The sequence below is a fragment of the Lucilia cuprina genome, chromosome 2, assembly GCF_022045245.1.
Source record: "Lucilia cuprina isolate Lc7/37 chromosome 2, ASM2204524v1, whole genome shotgun sequence".
NCBI lineage: Eukaryota > Metazoa > Arthropoda > Insecta > Diptera > Calliphoridae > Lucilia > Lucilia cuprina.
The window spans coordinates 70,941,217-70,954,792 of NC_060950.1; the positions used below are offsets into that span (position 1 = coordinate 70,941,217).

General features: G+C 27.7%; 1 protein-coding gene across 1 annotated transcript in view; it reads right to left on the reverse strand.

Annotated features, from left to right (window-relative positions):
* Nucleotides 1-856: 856 nt before the first annotated feature.
* Nucleotides 857-13,576, reverse strand: part of LOC111679250 (uncharacterized protein MAL13P1.304) — a 69,891-nt gene continuing 57,171 nt past the window's right edge. The window contains exons 3-8 of the mRNA XM_046956678.1: nt 10,080-10,291; nt 6,280-6,415; nt 6,023-6,156; nt 3,232-3,354; nt 2,991-3,159; nt 857-2,669 (exon numbers count right to left, since the gene is read on the reverse strand). Of these exons, the coding sequence (XP_046812634.1) occupies nt 2,095-2,669; nt 2,991-3,159; nt 3,232-3,354; nt 6,023-6,156; nt 6,280-6,415; nt 10,080-10,291 (1,349 nt within the window). The 3' untranslated portion in view covers nt 857-2,094. The remainder of the gene's footprint in view (nt 2,670-2,990; nt 3,160-3,231; nt 3,355-6,022; nt 6,157-6,279; nt 6,416-10,079; nt 10,292-13,576) is intronic.

Here is a 13,576-nt window from a genome sequence, read left to right on the forward strand (position 1 = left end):
CTTGTAGTTTTTTATTTCAAGGTTTTTTTCTGCATTATACTCTACACAACCATAATGAGGAGAGTATTGTTATAAATTTCAGCGTAACTATATATTATGTAAAAATAAAAACCTCCTTCAAATTGTATGTGGATCGCCCCATATTAGACCCTTACCCTTTAGCTAGTGTATTTTATCAAATAATCGGCCATTCCCGACTATAATTTCCTCTTTGTTTTTATAGGTGTTTCGAGGTTTATTTTTCTTCAACCACAATGAAAAGACTGTCTAGTGGTTATGGCTCAACAACATTAGTAGTCAATGTTTTCATTTACACTAATCCTTAAATATATTTTTCTATTATTTGGATAAAACTAATTTATTTTATTTGTATTAGTAAAGTTTTGTGTATTTTAAGTTGACTGGTTGGACGATTTTTGTGAATTCATGAACTTGTGGGAGTGTTTGTTTGTATTTTGATTGCTAAAGTTTAAGCAGTTTATGTATGATAATCTGATTGTTTTTTTCAATGTGTATAACCCTTTACATACAATGCGTTTAAGGACAGCATAGGATAGCACTTTTATTACTAAAGTGATAAGATTTGGTAAAACGCAACATAGTTCGGAGCCAACAATTTATTTATTTTTTTTTTTTCAATTAAATGAAAAGCATATTAACTATTTATAAGTTTGTCATACCGTATTATCAAGGGCCAAACTGGTAAATTTTATTATAAAATCAAACTGCAATTTAGTGCACTCAAATAATATTTATTTAAAATTTTAAATATATTTTTTATCAGAATATTAATAGCAACTTCATACAAGTTTACTTAATCTTACCTTCAAATAGTTTGTTTTTATTTTTAATTGTTAATTAAAAAACGTTATGTTCTTTTGACTATCAATCATAATATTTATTATAATTTAATGACATTTGTATATGATTTACAATGTTTTCACAAATTGTAACTTAATTGTAAAAAATATGTTAAATGCATTTTAATGAGCAATTTTTCCATCCCTAACTGTAGAATGGGAGGGAGGGATTTTTAAATTATTCAAACAGCTTGTAGCTTATTAATACTTAAACATATTATTAACTTAAATTTTATAGATATTTACAAAAACACAACACAAAGTGATAATGGAGTCTATCATAAATGGCTGAGTATAACATTAAAACGAGTTCAACATTTTCATACTTAAATTGCAATTACAATTTAAAATAATATTGAAAATCGAATTGATTTATTAAATTTACATACTTACAATACATGCTCACTCTTTTCTTTATTGTAACCTGTAGCACATATGTACATACATAAATTTATAAAAAACATTTTTACTATGCAAATCAATTAAAACAATTTCACGGTTTTTCAAATGAATTGCCTTAAATTATGTTTCAAATTATACATCATACCATTTATCTCCATAGATTTACAAGGTACAACTATATACTGTAAATAGTCTTTTATTTATTTCAATTGAGATTCTTTCTGTTATTTATTTCTTAATCTTTTGTAATTAAATAAATACTCATATTGCACAAATATGTATTATTAATAATTAATTCCGTTTTATTTTCTTTTTTCTCTTATTTTCATATACATCTCTTCTTACTCGTAGTTAATTAATTCGTTAATTTATTATAATTTATTAAATGCTTGTAGTTTTTGTTTATTACTTTTTTGTTATATTTGGCATTATGTAGAAGTATTTACGTACAGTTACAATAAAAACAATATAAAAAACACATACATACATTCATATACGTACATTTAAAAAAAACGACTTATTTAAATTGTAGCTCAGCTTATTTACTTCATTCCAGAGTAGGAGTACGTTTATGTTTGTGTATTAAATAGTTTTATTTTCCTTTTTCTTATACTATACACATACATATACAAAATGCAATCACAAACGTTATTTGTATGTTTAATGATTTCCGTTCATTATACTGCGTATGTATTTGTTAGTTGTGTCACTTCATCTAGATTTCTCTCAGAATAGCACTTGCTGTCGCTGTCGTTGTCGCTCGTTTTATTTTATTTACTTATTACACATTTATTTAATAATATTATTTGTAATAATTGTGTAAATTAACTTATCACCGTAATACGTGCCTCATATCGTTGGTATTAATTCCATTTGTAGCTGAATCCGTATTTGTGTTCGCAGCAATTAAAACATGTCTTTGGCATTTATACGAGTGTGAATTTTGGATTTCATTTTTATTCCTTCTACACGGTAATTTTCTTAATGTTTTTATTTTTATTTTACCACCACCATCATTATTATTATTGTAATCATTATCATTATTCTTATCGTCATCATCACCTTCTTTTTTGTAATTATTATTGTTGAGGCAATTGATGTGGCAATACCGGTGCTTTTGTTCTTTCTGTTGTTGTTTCTCATTCTCATTTTGAATCGGATTCTGATTTTGTCTCTGTTGTCGAGGTTTTGTTTTATGGTTTTGTAAAATACTCGTTGTATATTGTTGCTGTGGCTGATATTCTCTTTGTTGTTTTTGTTGTTGTCGTAGTACAAGTCTCAAAGGATTCAATATATTTTTGTTAAATATTATAAAAAATAAGCTACTTATCATTGGTAGTATCATATACATAAATCTTGTAATACTATTAAGATTTATTAAAGTCGATTGGGCAGAAGATTGATAATCTGAAATAATAATAATAGCAGTAATAGAATTACGTATTTCAATTTTAACAATGTAATTATTAACGTACATTATTAGGAAATTTAATTTTCAATTAAAATATTTTAGTTAATTTAATTGTGTTTAAAAAAAATATAAGTACAAAATAAGAAAAATATTACAGTTTATAATTTCTTATTTTTAATCCATTTGCAGACAGATTAAATGCAAATTTACGTAAAGGTATTGTGTGTGTATAAAAAATATGGTAAATGAAAATATTTGTACCCTAATAAAAGTGGTAATATTAACAGAAATACATAATTGTTAAGAGTTTTACTTACTTGTATAATGCGTCAAATATAAACCATTTTCATCGTCAAACTCATTATTGTGATCGTATGGAAATATTTCTGGAGATCGGCCTGAAGCCAAAATTCGGGGTCTGTCCTCTTCTATGTATTTTTCAGTTTCAGCATGATAAATTCGATGTATTCGTGCAGAACATTTGAGCTAAAATAAAATTAAATAATGTTTTAAAAAAACCTACATATATGTACATACAACTTTTTTCTCAAATCTTACCTTTAATCTACCTTTAATAAAATGTTGTAGTGTTACTATAAAATTAATTTCTAATACTGAAGTTTCCAACTGTTCTTCGACATGCTTTTGTATTTCATACGTACGCAAATAATTTGGAGGAACCTGAAACGAAAAAAAAAATATTTTAACACAAATATTTGAAAACAATTAAAGCAACAGACTTTATTTTTAGTTTTCAAAGCAAAAACATTTAGAAGAACAGAATCTTCAAAAAAAGTGTTTGCCTTTAAAAACAATTCCACTTAATGAAACCCCCTCTGGATTCGCGTCTGTGCTCATATTTATAACACACAAAAATATTGATCTTACGGCCACCTTTAAATATACCAATCGGTTCAGAATTACTTTTTGATTCTGAGCTGAGTCCGTCTTTCTGTGTTAAGCATGAGTGCACGCTACAGGTGGCAATTTTTAATTTCGATCATTACTTCATCTAGCCCCTATATCTAACATCTTTTTTCTCTCTGCAAGCGGAACGATCCTAATCTGCACACATTTTTCCAATCGCAAATTATTTATACGTTTCTTAGTTACCCTTGTTATAATTACACGATTTTGTATACAAAAACTCATATTTAATTTCCAAATTATGAACAGCAATGAAAAATGAACACAATAGGAGAAAATTATGCTTGAAATCATTTATTTGAATTGAGTTGAAAATAAATTATTCAATATGTATACTACTTCAAATAATTGGTTCACTTTTTATTAAGCAATATAAATACATGAATATTAGATTTCCTTTCCATTCTTGCTCAAATTTTTCTTTTCTATATTTTAGTTTTTATTTTATTAACGTATTATATTTGCAAATATTGAGGTCATAAAATATCATTTAGAAAACAGCATACATAATGTCCGGGAAATTCGATTTTTTTTCAATTATATGACTTTCACAATCTTCGACTAGTATGTATGTGTGTATTTATTACAACAATAGTTCCTTTTTGTTAATTTTCTTTAGTTGTTTTGCATTAAACACAGACATTTAAATTAATGTTTTAATTTCAAGGTTGATTGTAGAACAATGTATAGATTTTATAACTGAACATTTTTTTAAATTTTTTGAACATATAATATATTTCTTAAGTATTGATTATATTTGAATTTAGTGGATTTTTATACAGCAAAAAAATATTTTCAATTAGGATTATTGGTTTACAATGAAAACATTCCTTATGTGCCCTGCTAAAATAAGCATATGTATTAAACTATACAAAATATCATTGGAGAGAACGAGTATTGATAGTTAAAAAAATACAATAATATTCAATTGGTAGCCATAACGTCTATCATTTAAAATGATTTTTCGTTAAAAAAAAAAAATAAAAATACAAACCAAACACTAAAGGAGGGAGAGTTACATATACATACAAGGAGTGAACTAGTACGAATACATGAAGTGAAACCTTAGAACTTTTTATGTCTTATATTTTGTAATGGCCAACCAAAAAGAAAAAAAACTAACTGGTAAAAATATCAATAACCATCTATTATGCATTTCAATATTTTGCACAATTTCCATTTTAAGTGCAGCATAAATCAAATCTAAACCAAACTAATGAATTTCTTTTCAATGTTATTTTCTCTCTTCTCTTCTTTTTTTTTTTTGTTATTTCCTTTTACATACTGTGTTATGCTGTGAGATGCCATTTACACAGATGTATCCAACATCGGACTCAGGGAGCATTGGCTTAAAGTGGTACGTAAGTACACACATACAAATACATATATATTTGGTTATATTGTTGCTGTTGTTTTTGTTACATTGGCATACCAAGCAACTGTCAAATGCATAAACCGAACTATTCAATAATAAAAAAGTAACAGTAAAAATAGTATGGACCAAGAATATTACATATACTAAGTTCCAAAGTATTGAATTTAAAAAAAGTAAGAGAATTACAATCACACGCAATATACTTACACCCATACATAAATATTAAAAAGTGTATGTATGTGAATGGATACATTAAATGATGGCTAACAAAAGAAATTGAATAAAAAATATTGCTAATGAATGCTATTCCACATAAGTTTTTTGTGGCAATTTTTATGTAAACCTTTTTTTATGAATACCTATTTTTTCTACATTATGTTTTTGCCATTGTTTGTATTGCAACGTATGTATGTATATATAAGTGAGTACAAGTGAGTCTGAGTAGTTCGATGGCTTCTCATATAAATGTTTGAAAATTCAATTTTAATGTCAATGTTAAATCTTAATTTGAAATCAATTTCTATGGAATTATAATTATGGAATCTCATAACGTTGTATTTGGTGTCATAAAAACAAAATAAATTAAGTAATGTGAAATTTGTTACAATTATAGTGGGGGTGTTTTGCGTTTGGCCTGATGTTTGTCATAACCAAAAACGTTTTAAGAATCACTTTCTGAGTCAAATTAGCTATGTCCGTCTGTCTGTCCGTACGTCCATGTGTATGTTTGTTCATCTTGTGTGCACGCTACAGGTCACAATTTTAAGATAATTTGGAAATTTGTCACACGCTTTAGACACAAAGATAAGGCTTATTGAAAATGTTAAAAATCGCTAAGTTTTAATACACATTATATCTACACTATTATTTTCAATTTATTAGAAAATGTTGACAGATCATTTTGTTGTGTTTTACGTGAATAAATAATATGTGTATTGTAATAATCGATTACAAAAATAAAGTTTTTTATTTCTATGCAACAAACACTTTATTCTAAATAATATAATTGAAGAACATTCAAACACAAATTTTTGCACACTAATTTACCTGTATATCATTTATCCACCACGTTAAATTTGCTGCTGGCTTTGAATAATCGGATGAGCAATTACCATTTATAACATCACCCAAACGATAGCGTGAATGAATTCCAGTTATTATTGGTCGTTGTGTAGGAAGTTCTAAAAATAATACACAAGTAAAGAACAGTTGTCATTAAAAATATCTTAAATAATTTATATTATATTGTACAATTGTTTTTTAAATGTTATTCTAAAAATAATACTAGTGAAAGCTATACATACCAATTACATCCATTTCTCCCGACATTACAGACGTATGGAATGACGGAGCATCTGCCGATACCTCACAGGCAAAACGGCCTGTTATCGCTGTGGAAACGTTGCGTAAAAAGACATGACTAGCATTGGATTGAGTGGTCTATAAACGAAAAAAAAAATAATTAATAATAATGAAAAAATATTTATTTAAGCAGTATATTTGCACTTTAATATGTATTCCAAAACTAACGCATTTTCATAAAACCTATTTTAATATGTATTGCATAAATTCAGTCATTGAAAAAATAACATTTACTATTTATTAAGTTTTATGCTATGAATTCGTATTATGTAAAAACACAAAAAATTAATTTCTCTTTAAATTGCGTTGAAAGAACAGCAATATTTAAAATAATATCATTTATATTATTTTGTTGTTTTTTCAGAACTTCCTTTTTATGGTTATTGTTGCATACATATTAACTTACACATAATTACTGGCTTACAATTTTTTCTCTTTCTCTCTCTACAAATTTAAATTAATGTATAATTTTTTTTACAATATTTGAATATCATCATATTGCGTAAAAACATATAAGTTTGTATGCACATATTTATGTTTATTTTTTAACTTTATTCATTTTACCAACCATATAACAATTTTAAGTATTTATGTAAAATACTTTCTGAATGCATGTTATTTTTTTACGTGTTGTTGGTTTATCACTTGTATTTTATTTCATTTTTACAGTGTTGTATTTCTTAAATTCATTTTTATATGAAAATAATTTATAAAAATGTTTGTTCATATGTATAAGTAAAAATTTTAAAAATCCTCCTATAAATTTAAAAATATCTAGTATATTTAATAATTATTTACTGTACGCTCTTAGTTAGATAACAGCGAAGTAATGGCTATGTAGACTTCTTAGAACAATTTTTGCTAGGGCCGATAGGCAAAAAGTTACAATCATTTAAGTTAAAACATGTATGAACAAAATGTACAACTTTGACCCCTCTTAAGACCGGAAGTTTTTGATCGATAAAGCACAAAATTTGTGTCTGGCCTACTATCCAATCGTACTAACCTTAGTGCAAAATCATCCGTTCAACAACCAATACATATACATAAATATGTATGAATGTAGGAATAATAATGAATGAAATATTTTTTAACTTTTGTTTGAGATATTTAAAATAATGCTTAAAAAAATATTTTTAAATATAATGTTAGCGTATTTATAATTTGGCAAGACAAAATAAAAAATTAAGAAATTATTGACGGATATGACCGACCATATGACACTAACAAATTAAAACTTGATTTTCTAAAATAGGTTATTTTTAATATGTATAAATAAGCTCTAATCCTTATAAAAGTTGAAATTAATATACTTCAAACCGTTTTTGTTTGGCATTGAAAATGAGCAATAGCGGTCCACGTTTTCGTATAGCCCCCATAATAAATAAGTAAGCTTCTTACAACCCAAAACCTCTCTACTTATTTTTTTAGGGTCGTACCATAATGACTCTATCACACATATGAGGTTTACTTCGGAAAATGACTTAAACGCTCATTAACTCTAAAATTTGACACAATTAAGTTCCTCGCGAGCAAAAATCTCTCTACAATACAAAAATCTATATACCAAACAAAATCTATGTACAAAATTTAATGAAATATCAAAATTTAATGAAATTCAGAAAATTAATCATACGCTCTCGGTTTAAAAATTTTTTTTTTTTTTGGGTTTTGATTAGGATGGCGGTGCATCAAGCACTCATATTGCCAGGTTATCACACGTTTGTCCAGAGAAAACCCCACCAACCGACCTATACCTTCATATAGGAAGTTGGAGCATCCGGACTTGATTTCATCAAAAGTATTAATGGTCTCCACCAGTATATATTTGAGTTTAAATGGTCTCCACCAGGTTATATCGTGAGTATTTTATGGTCTCCACCAGTTAAAAACGTTTGAGTATTCTATGGTCTCCACCAATAAAACATAACCTCACTTGAGGTAAAACGAAAGCACGAGGTTAATGTAGACAACATGTAACTTTGAACAGTTACATGAAGTAATACATTACACCAGTGCGAGCGAGACGCAAAACTGTCGAAAGCCAGGCAACAAACACAAGCCTGAACGCGTTTAAGAAATAATCACGATGACGCGAGAGTTGTTCCCCAACTCAGACCTGAATTGCGACTGGTTTAAAAATTTAACAAAAATATTTTGTTTTTGAAAATTAATATTTTGTTAGTTTAAAACAGACGTCGGCGCTAGTATTGTTCTGACAACGAAGATTTTCGGCAAATTACATGTACACAACACGATCGCATACGAACCTCTAAACAAGAGCATCAAAAATACAAATATTTTATTTAGTTGCTTGACAGCTTGACAGGCAACAAACACAAGCCTGAACGCGTTTAAGAAATAATCACGATGACGCGAGAGTTGTTCCCCAACTCAGACCTGAATTGCGACTGGTTTAAAAATTTAACAAAAATATTTTGTTTTTGAAAATTAATATTTTGTTAGTTTAAAACAGACGTCGGCGCTAGTATTGTTCTGACAACGAAGATTTTCGGCAAATTACATGTACACAACACGATCGCATACGAACCTCTAAACAAGAGCATCAAAAATACAAATATTTTATTTAGTTGCTTGACAGCATTCAACAAGGCAGGTTGATGTCGCTTTGTTCAAGAAATTGCAAACACAATTTGAAAAAACAAAAAACAACTTGCAAAAGCAAGAGCATAATTTACAAAAACAACGTACACTCTAAATAATTTTCTAGAATGCATAACAATGAAAGTAAATAAGTTAATCTTGTTTCATACTTTTTTTGTACATTTTAATTAGAAATGTTGTTTCTATTTGAAGAAATTATTATTCTTAAGTACATTGATTACACATTGTTTATAAATATTCGCATTTTACAGTAATGCAATTTAATCTTCAAAATTTAAAATAACCAAATATTTTTTTCAGTGCTATTTCAATGAAAAAATGCCAATAGTGTGTGGGTAGTGGTGATTTTTTTATCTGCCTCTCTATCCGCCGGTATATGGTTTAAAAACTTCGGACCATAATTGACTTCATTCATATTCCAAATATCACTCTGATGTTTATAGGAAAGGATTCCTTTTACGGCTCACACTTTGATTCGGCACAGCCGAATATACCATTCTCACTTGTTAGTACTGAGTTCAAAAAAGTCAGTCAGTCTTGTAGTATATACAGAAAAGTACATAATATACTCAGAATTTTTTTTTAAGTACGTTAAGTATACATAAACAATATGAATCAATTCTGATTTCTGTTTAAAATAAAATGTTTACATTAAACAAGAGGAAAATGTTTAAAATCTTTAAATAAAATGCTTAATATGCCGCAAATTGTATGCTGTTCAAGGAAATCCTTTTATAAGTTATTGTCATTTTCACTTTACTCGTTTTATTAACCATTGTTATCACATTAAGTCAATGTTTATCCATTGGTATCTGTTTTTACTGCTATACCTCTATCTGCTCTCTAGACTTAATACCCACTTTTACCATAAAAAATCAATTCGCACTTTTTTTGCCTGATGACCGGTCATTTGTTTCTTACTTCTATAGATTTAAAGTCAACTAAAAGCAGGATAAAAAACAACAACAACAGACATCCTGGTCATTTTTAAAATTGTATAAACATTATTTTGGAAGCCCTCTTGTTTATTTTAATGGTGTGTTGTTATCTTGCCTGTTGTTATTATATTTTGCTGTTGTTGTATATATTTTTTGCTGTTTAAATTCTTTATACTTACATCCACGTTTAAACCATTTGTTGATGGGAATATTTTCCATGCTGGATTCTCTTTTGGCGTGTAACGATAAAATTCACGACGTCCTCGATACCATTTAACCGTATACAGTGTGTCATTTTCAATGTCGTAATTACAGATTAAAATCGCATTATCACCACGTTTTACAGCCAACGGTATGGTCACACTGACATTACGTAAGGCCAATATGAAATCTACAAAGAGAGAAAAACCAAACAGATATATAATGTAAGTTAATGGAGCTTGAGTATCAAAAATATGAAGAAACTTTTATTATGTTTCACTTTTTATATTTTTCAGTTTTAATAACTTATCAAATATATAAATATTACTGCCAGCATCAACTGTCATTGTCATAGATTTCGTTTTAAAGGTGTAAAATTGTAAATGACTGAAGAATAACAAGAAATTGTGTAAAACATTGATTTTTCAAGTGTTTTAATTTACCATAAAAGTGACGATTTGGTTATTCACATATTTATAGTTAGATTAACTGTTATTCTAAAGCTAAAAATGTTGCCTTAAAGCTATTTCTCTAGTTTTATGATTTTTCAAATTTACACTTCAGGAAACGGTACCCTTATATAGAAACGTATTTAAACCAAATATTTTTTTGCAATACACACAGACTATTAATATAAATATGTATTCCTTATTATGTATTATAAATACTTTGGGTGTCATGTTATTTATCATAACACCCTAAATACTAGATACGACTATCTTCTCTAAAATATCTGGCTGGCTAAACATCAATTAAACGTAAATATTGTCCTACGACAAATCCAATTAGCAATACGAAATGTGTCTGGGGAAATTCCTTTTACTTTTCACAAAGAACGCTAGGAAATGAATTAATGCATAAATGAATGTCTTTATTAATATTATTGGCCAATTAATGTTCATACCAACAACAAGAATTAAACAAAGGTAGTGAAACTTTATGCACAATTTGTATACTACCACAACCATAATTAATTAGATTTATGTTTACTTTCTCCATTATCATCATGCCTACAACATTAGTGCTTACGTTCTAAAACTGTCCTGTACACTAAACACCTTTAAATCAAATTTATGTATGTAGATAGATATACATATATAAAGTAACACACAGAAAGTGAACGTAAAAAGACGAACTAACTTTTAGGAGCGCATGATAGTATACTTTACTTTATAAGCTCATGCCTATATGGGTCATTTGTTTGTATTTGTTTTAATATCAACTTCATATATTTATGTATATTATTTGTAACCGGTGCTACTAGAATTTGTTTTAATAGTGCACATTGGGGCAAAACGGGCAATTAATTAAACACAAGATTTTGTATGCCATCAATGAAAATATGTAACAAGTTTGAGTGCTATATTCGGCTATGCCTACTACTTTTTATTAAAACCCATTTAATTGTCTAATTTTTAGATAACTTGCCAACATTTTTGTTTCCGTATTGAGGATACTAACATATATGCATACTAATTTTAACTAGGTTCAAAAAAATTTATATTAATAGGCCAATTCGAAAATATTTTAATAGAATGATTTATCTATACACAGAACATACTCATTATTTTATCCGGATATAATTAATTAATAACGAATTAAGAAGTATTAAGTAATTTTTAGATGTATACCTTATATGAGAGCTGAGACAACTTAAGGACCGATCCGAAGAAAATCCTGATAACTTTGATTACCAATGATAATTTAAGTAATTATTGGAAAATTTACTTCAATATACATATTTATTAATTATTATTAAATATGTGCACTTAGGTGATTATCGGAACTGGACTTTATATAGAAGCTATGACCAATTCACATGTACACAAAACATATTTGTGTCTAATTTTATAACGATATATAGCGGAAAAAATTTAGTAGAATAATGTATATGCTCACAAAACATATTCAAGTAATACTTTATTACGATATCTTTATTATTCAAAGAGATATATGCATTTAAGTGATTTTTGGAAGTGGACCTCCTTTGGGAGCTATAACCAATAATGGACCGACCCGGGAAAAAAGTGGTAAAATGATTAATATTTACACATAACATATTCAAGTTAGAATAATGTATATGCTCACAAAACGTATTCAAGTAACACTTTATAACGATATCTTTTTTATTCAAAGAGATATATGCATTTAAGTGATTTTTGGAAGTGGACCTCCTTTGGGATCTATAACCAATAATGGACCGACCCGGGAAAAAAGTGGCAAAATGATTAATATGTACATATAACATATCAAGTTGAATTTTATCCTTAAAGTTTTAGAGTTTAATGCGTTTAGTGATTTTTGAAAGTGGACCTTAGAGGCTATGGCCAATTTTCAGCCTATCCGAAAAATTCCGGGTAGTAATTTATATTTCGTCGAATTTTATCCCTATAGCTTTAGAAACAGAAAGTATATGCGTTTAAAAGATTTTCGGAACGACCAATTATGGGCCTGATCCGATTATTTCGCTAGCTTATACTGTCGCCAGAAGAAACAAAAATGATTTTTTCTTTAAAAATCTTTCTTTTTATTGATGAATTTTTGCCATCTTTCTGCATATAGCTGGCCCAATGTTCAGTGTTTCAATTGTAGGAGAATAAAGTGTGTAGTGTTAATGTGATCATGTAAATGTGTATATTTAATGTACATACACACATATGTTTGTTTCTCATTTATATCCTGTGTTATTAATTATACTTTGTTATTGTATTCTGTCATATGTCCGTGAATTCGTTAAGTATTTATGTATACTGTCACACAAAGGCATGTTTATATATAATATCAAAGAAAACTATATATGTCAACATAAATTTCTGTGTATGTTTAATAAAATAATCCTACAAATCAATTGTTATTTAGGAAAATAATTCTCTTTAATAGGATATAGATGTATAGAATAAATAATAAGCAAAAATAATTTCTCTATCATGACATTTGTTAGACGTTATTAAAACAAAACGAAAATAATTCATAATTTCGGTAAAAAAAGAAACTTTGTTTTCTGTTGTATTCAAACTTTTTTTGTTGACACTTAACATTCACCCAAAGGATCGCAAACAAAAGTGACAAGTTATTGTTGTTTTTTATGTCTGTCTCTGCGTACTACAGGAATTTTTGAAAATGTATGAAAAGTATGAACAAAAAATTGAAATTATTCACACTGAAGTGTGATTTCCTGTGACACAAGTGTCTGACTTATATATTTGCATAACCTCAGGCATGCCACAAAAAATATATATTAAAAAATTTTATTGTTGTGTTATACTACTACATACATATTCATACAAAAATGAGGAAAAAAGAATACAATTAAATATGTGTATAAACAAAGTAAAATGGTTCACTACAAATTTAAAAGACATAAAGTGGGTTCAACAATCGGATTGAGAATAATAATAAGTAGAAAATGTATTTTAAGGGTTGTTTAAAATATTAGAGCTTTAATAAAATAAGAATCTTACTAAATTCGTCTATG